The sequence below is a fragment of the Quercus lobata genome, chromosome 11, assembly GCF_001633185.2.
Source record: "Quercus lobata isolate SW786 chromosome 11, ValleyOak3.0 Primary Assembly, whole genome shotgun sequence".
In the NCBI taxonomy this organism is placed as follows: domain Eukaryota; kingdom Viridiplantae; phylum Streptophyta; class Magnoliopsida; order Fagales; family Fagaceae; genus Quercus; species Quercus lobata.
Window position 1 is genome coordinate 42,341,594 of NC_044914.1, and position 10,297 is coordinate 42,351,890.

The 10,297-nt window shown below is 34.3% G+C and overlaps 2 protein-coding genes across 3 annotated transcripts; one reads left to right on the top strand and one right to left on the bottom strand.

Annotated features, from left to right (window-relative positions):
* Window positions 1-548: 548 nt before the first annotated feature.
* On the top strand, window positions 549-4,750 carry LOC115969374 (probable 1-acyl-sn-glycerol-3-phosphate acyltransferase 5). Its single transcript, XM_031089005.1, has 4 exons — window positions 549-935; window positions 2,095-2,883; window positions 3,164-3,294; window positions 4,072-4,750. Exons 2-4 carry the CDS (start codon window positions 2,312-2,314, stop codon window positions 4,488-4,490), a joined length of 1,122 nt encoding a protein of 373 aa, XP_030944865.1. The 5' UTR covers window positions 549-935; window positions 2,095-2,311; the 3' UTR covers window positions 4,491-4,750.
* A 1,012-nt stretch (window positions 4,751-5,762) lies between these two features.
* On the bottom strand, window positions 5,763-9,692 carry LOC115967480 (UPF0496 protein At4g34320-like). 2 transcript variants are annotated; one of them, XM_031086579.1, is made up of 2 exons: window positions 9,574-9,692; window positions 5,763-7,104 (listed from the first exon to the last, which is right to left on the bottom strand). In XM_031086579.1, exon 2 carries the CDS (start codon window positions 7,087-7,089, stop codon window positions 5,968-5,970), a length of 1,122 nt encoding a protein of 373 aa, XP_030942439.1. In that variant the 5' UTR covers window positions 7,090-7,104; window positions 9,574-9,692; the 3' UTR covers window positions 5,763-5,967. The 2 variants fall into 2 exon arrangements, with proteins under 2 accessions (XP_030942439.1, XP_030942438.1); XM_031086578.1 differs by lacking the exon at window positions 9,574-9,692 and adding an exon at window positions 7,279-7,968.
* Window positions 9,693-10,297: the final 605 nt, after the last annotated feature.

Below are 10,297 nucleotides of genomic sequence, written 5' to 3' on the forward strand. Positions count from 1 at the left end.
ATCTTATATTTTCGTACATATAATTGTCCAGAAATACACTTTTTTTTTTTTACCAACAGAAATATACTTATATAGACACAAAAATAGATTATATAAGTTTATAAATAGGTTCACATGTATAAATAGTCCATTTGTACTAAAAAAAAATGTAATAATAATTTACTATAGAAAAGATTAAATTGATCATATAGCATGTGAACAAACTTAAACTTGTTTGGCAAGATAACAAACATAACATACGAAATAAAATTAAATAAATAAATATAATTTTTTAATATTCAACTCGACTTGTTTACGCCACAAATATTACCACTTACCACTTGTTTACAGTTGTAAATATTACATTTTGGTGGGTTCAACCCAACAAGTTGTTCCAGTTCCAATAAAAACTTCTCCCAAAAAAAAAAAGGAAAAAGAAGCAAAAAAGGGGAAGTCCTTGTCTGCAAACAAAGAAAAAACAATCTGGCACCAAATTTGTGGCAGAACTCTTAATTTCAGGTACGTCGGTCATATTAGAGCCTCCTTTATTTTATTTGATCTATTAGTGTGTCTAGAAGCAGTAGTTGGAGTATTGTACTATTATCTCTCTCTCTCTCTGTGTTTTTTTTTTTGAGTGCAACTGTGACGCTGTCCCATGCTCTAATTCACAGCCTCATAATACATAGCTCCACAGCCTCTCAAAGTTCATTGCTGAAGCACAAAAAAAAAGTTTTTTTTTCTCCTTCACAAAATTTGATCCATCAAAAGCCCATATCTACTTTGTAAGCCATTTCTCTCTCTCTTTCTCATTCCTATTTCAAACAGTTCCATTCACTGTTTAGTTTGAAACCTTGTTTGGTTGCTGAGAATCAAAGAAACCCAATTCTTCCAATCTTCAATACATTGCACAGAACCTCCAGCTGATCCAAAAAGTTACTCTCTTTTCATCGTTTTGGGTAAGTAAAAGTGACTCAAAACTCAATGCCTCATCTGGGTTTTCCATGTTTTCTAGCACTTCACTTTTTTTTTTTCTCTGTTTTCTTAGCAACCAAACAAGGTTTTTTCTCACGTGCCATTAACATGTTTGTTATTACATCTGGTTCAGATCCGTTGTTTTCGATTGATACCACGTTGTTCTTTGGTTTGTTGTATACTTGCATTAACTGCGTTTGGTACATGAGTTTAATAATAGAAGTAATCTTTGTTATCTATTTTAGGAATGTATTTGTTGTGCGGTTTCTTGGTATTGGAGTTAATATATATTTATAGTAGTTTAAAACGTGTCTTTTATTTGATAAGATAATTGGGTATCTTTTTTATCTTTTAAATGAAGGTTTGGATACCTTGTGGTTTTGGAAACAAAGGGATTAATTAATTGACAATTGAGTGTGAAACTCTAATAGCTTTGTCTTTTAATAATTAGTTTTGGGTCCCATTAGGATTAGATATCCAATTTGATTTGCCTTTGTAGCTTATTCAAAATACTTCAATGTGTAGTAATACTAGCTTTTGTCATGGGCTTGGCCTTCTTGTTGGGAAGTGGCACTTCTCCATATATGTGTTACTCGAGGATAATTGATGGAGCACAATAGTTTTCAATTTTTTTATAGACTTGTTGCAATTCATAGGAAGAAAAATGCACCAATACACTGTCCTACTTGGAATCAAAATGTAAACCAAAACTTAATTCGACACTCCTTTACACTATATCATTTTTTTTTCTCGTGCACTTGCTTTAGTACCTCCTAGTCTCTAGTATAACCCAATCCAAAAGGGGTTACTGCCAGGTATGGGAAGTATGCACCATTTTACCATTAGAATAGTTCTAAGACCTGCTTCTTCATTTTCACTAAACTTCCTTTTCCATAAAACTGGCTATGTAGTTTTAGTAATTTATTAATTTTGCGAGTCACATTCCCTTGAGTTTATTTGTATGAAATCTATACATAAGCAAATGTTCTTGCTGCTATTTGATGCTAATGAATTTCTCAGTTTTTCTGCATATCATTGCACATGATTAGGCTCTGTTAACATTTTTTTTTCCTGACCTTACCACACATATTTATGTTAAATGACATGTGATTGCTGAGTCTCTTCCTGGCTCTCTTTCTGCAGGGTAAACTTATAGTGTTCTGATTCCTCCAGTTCCACAGATAACTTTCTTACGTGCATTTGTTGTGCTGATGCAGTAGCGAACTTTTTCAGGAATTCACCTCCTGTGAGGAATTTTACATTAGCTGTCACCACTAGGAACATCTTAAGTAGGCAAGTTATCTAAGACTCGTGGTGCACCCACATTGGACGGGGAGGTTGTAGCTAAGTTTGAGACCACATGGAATATCAAAACCATCTAGGTACAAGTGAGGGAAGAAGGCACCGTGATTTAACTCCACTAAGGATGTGTAGAGGTTTAATGTGTTTACTGGTGCTGCTCTCAACAGCATTCATGATGTTAGTGTTTTTTGGCTTTATGGGTGCTGTTATGTTGCGACTTTTTAGCATACATTACAGCAGGAAAACAACGTCCTTTTTCTTTGGTGCTTGGCTAGCTTTGTGGCCTTTTCTCTTTGAAAAGATAAACAAGACAAAAGTTTTCTTTTCTGGGGAAACTGTTCCTGCAAGGGAACGTGTTTTGCTTATTGCAAACCATAGAACTGAGGTTGATTGGATGTACTTGTGGGACCTTGCATTGCGGAAGGGACGCCAGGGATACATAAAATATATTCTTAAGAGCAGTTTGATGAAACTACCAGTGTTTGGTTGGGGATTTCACATATTGGAGTTCATCTCAGTGGAGAGGAAGTGGGAGGTTGATGAATCTACCATGCGCCAAATGCTTTCAACATTTAAAGATCCTCAAGATCCCCTCTGGCTTGCTCTTTTCCCAGAAGGCACAGATTACACGTAATACTTTGATTTCTTATTCTTTCGCCTTTTGATGTTTACATGAGAGCCAATATTATCAGTAAATGTTTACATGTTGTGTGTGTATGAAGATTTTGTGGATATTCTAGGGATGTTTAATTGTTTATGCTGTGGAACTGACTATCGATTGTGCATTCCATGTGTATATGGCAACTTCATCCTTTTTGGGCCAACAGTATAAAATGTTTCGTGATCGAAATTGTGCTTCCTGAGTCCTATCATCTTCTAATGTCTGGTTTCCTCCAACTCTTTTGTGCAGTGAACAGAAATGCATTCGAAATCAAAAATATGCTGCTGAAAAAGGCTTACCCATCCTTAAAAATGTGTTGCTTCCAAGAACAAAGGGCTTCTGTGCCTGCTTGGAAGAGTTGAGGGGCAGTTTGGATGCAGGTTGTCTTATTTGTCCATATCTATGCTGGTTGCATCCACTTTTTACTTGTTATAATTCTCCATATTTGAGCAAAAGTCATATGTTATTTTGCTGGCCTTGCATTTGGGTGATCTATCATGTTTTCATTCCTAGTCCATGAAATAATTCATAGTGTTGCTACTGGTTCCTGAAAGTTTGTTTGTTTGTTTTTTTTTAAAATTTTTTTGCTTTCAAACGTGTAATAGGCGTAAAAGTACTTACAAAATCTAGAGGTTCTAAAGCAAATGATGTGGATTTTGTTGATTACAATTGGCAGGAGTGAATAAAAAAATGCATGAAGCATAGGTTCTACATCCTGAAATTTTTTTTTGTAACATTTGAAATGATGCGCTCAGTATGCAACAATATTTGAAATTCTCAACATTACAAGATCCATGCATGCTTTGTGGTGGTTGCGCTTTATATGTGTTTTTGGGATCAATTTTCTGCAATTATTAAGCTTATTGAATGCTATCACTTTCATGGTGGTATTTTTTCCCTGTTAAAAATGAAGGATTAATGGAAATTACAATATTGAAGTGAAAATAAATGGTTTTGTATGTTATTTACTCTAATCTAAAACCAGGGTTTTATTTGGAGGTGAGGGGTTGAATACTCACTTATGTCAGCATTCCATATGAAAGGAAACTACTAACAATTTGAACTCTTACTCACTTGATTCTTAATTTAGCAATTCATCCTTGTTGACTTTCACGTAGTAACTGTTTCTTATCTTAATGTATTTGTATTTACTGCAGTTTATGATGTAACCATTGCCTACAAGCATCGCTGTCCAACTTTCATGGACAATGTCTATGGAGTAGACCCTTCTGAAGTTCATATTCATGTTAGACGCATCCGTCTTGATGATATCCCTACATCTGAAGATGAGATTTCCAGTTGGCTGATGGATACATATCGTCTCAAGGACCAGTTGCTTTCAAATTTTTATACTGAAGGCCATTTTCCTCATCAAGGAACAGAAGGGGACCTCTCCACGGTGAAGTGCCTCGTTAATTGTGTGGCAGTAATTGCCTTGATCAGCTTTTGTATGTACCTCACCTTTTTCACATCCTTCTTCTTCAAAATGTATGTATCTTTGGTGTGTGCTTATCTGGCATCTGCAACCTACTTCAATATTCGACCATTGCCAATTGTTGGCCTTTTGAAAGCTTAGTTTACTTGTAACTTACATATGTATTGAGCAGGCACTGTCAAAAAGTTCCAAATTGAGATCTGTTATTGTAATATTATGACAGGGCTTGGGCCCATAGGTTAAGGTTTTTCTTCTCAAGTATAGTTGGTGGACAGCCTTTGTTAAAGGTGATTCCATCACTAAGGGTCCACAAATTGATGTTCTTCTTCAGATGCATATGTGTAAAACTGTATGTGACCAAAGCCAGATTCACTTAATGATCATACATTTTTGTCCCTGAATTTAACTATTGGTGATTGAATTTATATTCATCACCTTGATTCCACAGTGCATGCATTATGTAATATTTTGGGCAGAAGTTTCAGCAAACACTCGCAATGGGAAATGTAAAACTTTATCTGTAATGATTTGCTGTACCTACATGTATTCTTGCTTTCACTAAAGTTTTGGTTTGACGAGTTTAGCAAATTGGGGCCCTTAAAATAATGCTAATTATTAAACAATACAATAATTACATTTGGATGTCAAGTAGAATAAAAACGTGGGAAAAGAAAGAGCACAGCCGTAGGACAAAAAATCTTCTTTTTTAATTAATTGAATGCTGGAACAATATTTTTCCTCTACTCAACCATTAATATAGTTTATAGTAGAAGAAAGTTGAGGGTTATGGTTCATGGACGGGGTCTACATGGATATTTCTCAACGATGACTTTATTGAACTGAATTTTCAATCAAATGTCAGGAGCTTTCACTGAAATTTATTTACTTATTTCTGGACTGAAACCTGAAACAATTAGCTCGAGGTCATTTAAAGACGAGAGGAATAAAGCTATAAACAAAGAACTTATAAGTTATAACTATTGCTTATAATCTTGTTCTCCACCATGGTAACAACTGAATGCAATTTGATTTGAAACTTAGTTTTTATTTCTGTTTGAATTCCTAGAAAATGAAGAAATAAAAAATGAAAGAATAGAAAAGAAAAAAGAATGTTGGCCTTTTGGGTTTTGCTTTTTCTTTTACCCTAAGGCTACTCTTTGTTTTCCAATGGTGTTCCAATATTGAGCTAGCTCCTGAGAAACCATTTTTCATCCTGTCTCCTTACGAAACCTTTTCAGGTTCAACATGATAACAAAGGATGTTCGTCGTTTTGGCCGGGTGACAAGGAAGAAATTTGTAATTTTTCAAAACACATCAATCACATTTCCTTTCATTGTCTAATTACATTTACGGATTCACCAGGACAATGAAGCCAGAAACTAAAACAATGGAACATTGGTGACATCAATAAAATTAAAAAAGAAAAAGAAAAAGAAATTCAATACCAGAAAGAAATTAATGTCTTGAACACGAATCCAATCGCATGGATTCATGATACAATCTATAAGAATGAAGGAATATATCATCATTATCATTGTCACGAAACATAAAATGTATCAAACAGTTTTCTAACATAAAAGCAATCACCAGCAGGCAGAAAGTGCACCAAGGATCATATTTAGTTGTTGGGATGTTTTATGATCCTTTGCAAAACCACAGTTCTTGCCCTCCGAATGTCCCGGCTGCAAATATCAGCTTGCACCCCCAAATCCTCAACATTTTTCATAAACGCTCCCAACTTCTTCTTAATCTCTTGTATTGCAATCTTCACAGCATCTTCTTCAATGGCAAAATCTGCACTCTGCAGAAGTGTCTCAATCTCAATTTCCAACCGGTCAATGAGAACTCGGATATTGTCCAAGTCCTTAATGGCAACATAGGTACCAACTTGCATTGAGCTAATTACATCCTTCTGTTTTCTCAAAGCATCTTCATAGTTCTTCCACAAAGAGTCAATCCACTTTCCCATTGAGCCAACTGGGATAGAAGTAGCGGCAGCCAAAGCCGCTGCAACAGGTGGAGCAGCCATAGCTGCAGCTACAACTGAGCAAATCAACACAGCAGTGAAGGTAGCAACAAATATTATACTTGAAACCTTCCTCCAAGCATGAATGGACTTAAGCTTTTTATCAAGCTTATTCTTTTGCAGTTGCAACTTCTCAAGCATTAGCATCTGCTGCTTATACACAGACTCAAAGATTTGGAAGAATTCTAGAGTGAAAGGGTCACCAGCAGCCTTGAAATTCTTCAACTCCTGCAAAGTCTTCACATACCTATTCCCTCCCAATTCAGTTTCCTCCTCAAATTGTTGAAGTGCGACAAGAATAAGCAATTGGCTATCCCGAGCTCGCTTTAGGCACTTGTCCAATGCTGTACAGAAATCTAGAGTTTTCAAGCTATTCTCAAAGTACTCCTCCACAAGCTTAAACAGTTCTGGATTCTTCCAAATATCTTTCTTGCATTCCAAGATAACTTTAACAACCTCTTGGTTCATTTCCAAGAGACATTCTGTGACTTCCTTCAAAGAATCAAAGGAAAGGGCTCGAACTTCAACCCCAACTGCAAGAGTGTTGATGACTTGGTTAGTACGTTCTTGGAGGGTGGTGTCAAAGGACTGCAAGTCTGCATCAAGCCTGCAAGCAGCTTCATAAGAATTCAATTCGGTTGTGTACTGTAAGCTGGTATTGAGATTGATAGCAGAGGATGTTTCAGGGGTCTTCTTGCTCATATGGCCTCCCATACCTTCAGCTTAAAGCTAAACAATAACAACAATCAAGTCTTAGTCTCAAAATTTTGGGGTCAGCTAACTCAGAGCTAAACAAACCAAGAAAAAGAACAAAACCAGATTCAATATAGAAACTTTGCCAATCCTTGAAGTTGTTTTCTAAAACCCCTTGTATTTAATCCTTAAAAGCAACAAGCTTTTTACCTTTCTTTCTTTGCAGGAGCGAAACTTCTATGTAAAAGACATGAACTTATCAAACAAATTCCTTGGCAAGAGAGAAAATAAAAATCCAATTTCGAGTGCAGTTCTATGAAAAGATATATGATGAGATATTTTAATCCTACCCCAGCTTTCCTTCTAATAAATACAATATGTATTCAGATTAGAACAAACCCAATTCACCAAACTATAAAAATTTGTAGACTTGATACACAGGACCTTCACAGTAGGTTGGCAACTTTATCACCACAAAAGACCTTCATAAGATTCGAAAGACTTTGAAACTGACCAGAATGGATAAGACCCAGAGAGAATTAGGAACTTGGGCAAGTAATTAAAGTAGAAAAGTCTTAGAACCAAGGAAGAAAATGATTGAAATAGATAAGTGATGGGGTTGGTTTTTTTTTTGAATGAAATATATATAAAATAAAATAAAAAAGCTAGCAAGGCGTGGAAGAACTTGAGGTGAATGAAGAATGAAGAAGCTTAAAGAGAATTAAAACTGTTAAGGACCAATGAATATGTGGGGGGTGGTGGAGTTGGAGACTCTTTAAGCATAGCTTGCACGCATGAGAAAATTGAGAGAGAAAGAGAGAGAGAGAGAGTTGGACATTGTAAAACGCGGGAAGCAATCTATGTGTCTTTCTCTCTCTAGAAGAACACCCTCTCTCTCTCTCTCTCTCTCTCTCTGCCTTCACAGTTTTAACGCGAAAAGCAACGGTTACCAAAGAGATATGGGGGAGGTGGCGCAAAGAGAGAAAAAGGTAAAGGTGGTAAAAGACTTCTGCCCCAAGACTTTGGTTAGTAACATATAGAAGAATACAAACGCGTTGATATGAGTAAAACATAGTTATTAATGAAAGGATAAATTATCATAGGCAGTGGTCATTAAAGATAACGAGCAGTATGCGTATTTTTGATGTGACGGTTATTCTACAAGTACAAGTATTTATAGAGTGGGAGATAACGAGCAGCATGCGCATTCTTGATGTGACGGTTATTCTACAAGTACAAGTATTTGTAGAGTGAGAGATAAGAATCGAGATTCAAGTTTTCAAGAGGTTGCTTCACACACATAAGCTTAAACTAGAATAAAATTTTTATTTCAGATAAATAAAAAGGTAATAAACCTCCCACATCCTAATTTTTTTTTTCATGTATAAAAAAGAATGGTGCTTTCCAAACTTCCAATTAGCTACAATGGAACTATTTGTCCACTTTAAGATGATTTCTATTCAGTATCATACAAAAATGCTAATTAGTTTCTTCTTTTGGTATAGATGTGATTGGAAGCCAATTATGTTATTTGATAAGAAATGTCGTTATAAGTTAAGTTAAAGTGGAATCCACAAAAACAATCATCATGATGTAGTCACTATTTAAATGCTATTGTATCTAAATAAAAAAAGCATAATAGTAATAAATTTATTTCACTTGAAAAGCTTAGGTGAATCAATTATTACAAAAAAGTTATGATTATTTATGATATAACTCATTAAATTTGTACTTCTCATAAATAATTATTTATGATATAACTACAAGATGTTTAAAACTGACTAAATTGGTGGTAAAAAGAGAGGACTAAATTGAAATAAAAGTTTGCCGCTTTAACATAATAATTATTCTCCTATCTACTTTTGTAGAAACGTAGTCTTTATCATAATTCCGTAAATGAATGAATTGTCAATGAAGTCACTCAGTTAGGGGCCCAGTTTGAAAGTTTAGCAAAAAAAAGTTAGGGGCCCAGTTTGAAAGGCTGTAAAAGGTTCTGTCAGATTACCAAAAAACCAATTGCATTGCTCTGTAATTTTGTAGTCTGAACACAATTAAAGATTTATTTAATTTTGCATATGGTGAGTGAAGAGGAGTTCACACAAATCAAGCTTTTTGATACTGTTTTTATGGAACACTTATTGTGAAGCTTTGAAGAAACAAATAGGTAAAGATTCAGAAGGCTTCAAGGGATTGATAAAAGATATTTGCAAGAAATACCTTAATGTTCTATAGCTTCACAAGCATTGTCTTTTTTTAAAAAAAATTACATGTTTTTAACTTTAAAATGATTCTAAGATGGTTGAAAACCAAACCCCATAATTTTTTATTTAGTTTTAAAATTTTTTTTTAAACACTACCAGAAAACCAAGTAGCTTCATGTAGCATGATTGCATGAATGTTCTAAGAAGAAATCATATGGAAAATGAAAAATGGAGATTGGAATGGTATATATACAATGGTATATGCTGGCTATTGTGCAAGAACAATGATGAGAAATTATATTACCTGATTGAGATTGTAGTTCTTGAAGTATGGTAATCAAAGTAACTCGATAGCACTCAGCAAACTCACCACCTGAAAGGAACAATTTGACTGCCAAGCTAGAGAGTTGAATATTTGTAGCTGAATTATCTGACTCTATTTATACTTATCTTGAAACTCAAATAGTTACTTGGTTGCCAAGAAATCATTTTGCACATACAGGCTATAACTGTAAGTATCTTTTTATCAAATTACAATAATACACATGATTAACGTAAGAAATACGTTTAGTTTCAAATTTGTCAAAAAAACAAAAAAAGTGTATAACATACGTATAAAAAAACTGTATTTTAGTAGAAGTTGTCGTTTCTAATACCAAATTTACCATAATAATATCTGTTTATTGGTGAGTATATGAGTGACATACGTAACAGAGAGATAAAACCAATTATATATATATATATATATATTTATATATTCATATTTATGTATGTATACATGTGTGCATATAAAGTAAATTTAACTTAATTTTTTTTTTTTTTTGAGAAGAGAGCAAATTTAATACTAGTGTTGAGATTACCTAATATTCGAGAAATTATAGAGTCCTTTGGTGGACCACGTCACCAAAAAACTTCTACTTATTTTAAATTGCTGAGTTAGTAATTAATTTCTGTTTAAAAAAATTTTCTAACCAACAATTTTAAATAGGTGGAAGTTTTTTAGTGGAATGGTAGACCACGTTACTTGT

Coding starts and splice junctions, on each gene's coding strand:
- LOC115969374 (XM_031089005.1), top strand. CDS start 2,312: ATGGAATATCAAAACCATCTAGGTACAAGTGAGGGAAGAAGGCACCGT. Junction 2,884..3,163: donor CCAGAAGGCACAGATTACAC/GTAATACTTTGA, acceptor TCTTTTGTGCAG/TGAACAGAAATGCATTCGAA. Junction 3,295..4,071: donor GAGGGGCAGTTTGGATGCAG/GTTGTCTTATTT, acceptor TATTTACTGCAG/TTTATGATGTAACCATTGCC.
- LOC115967480 (XM_031086579.1), bottom strand. CDS start 7,089: ATGGGAGGCCATATGAGCAAGAAGACCCCTGAAACATCCTCTGCTATC.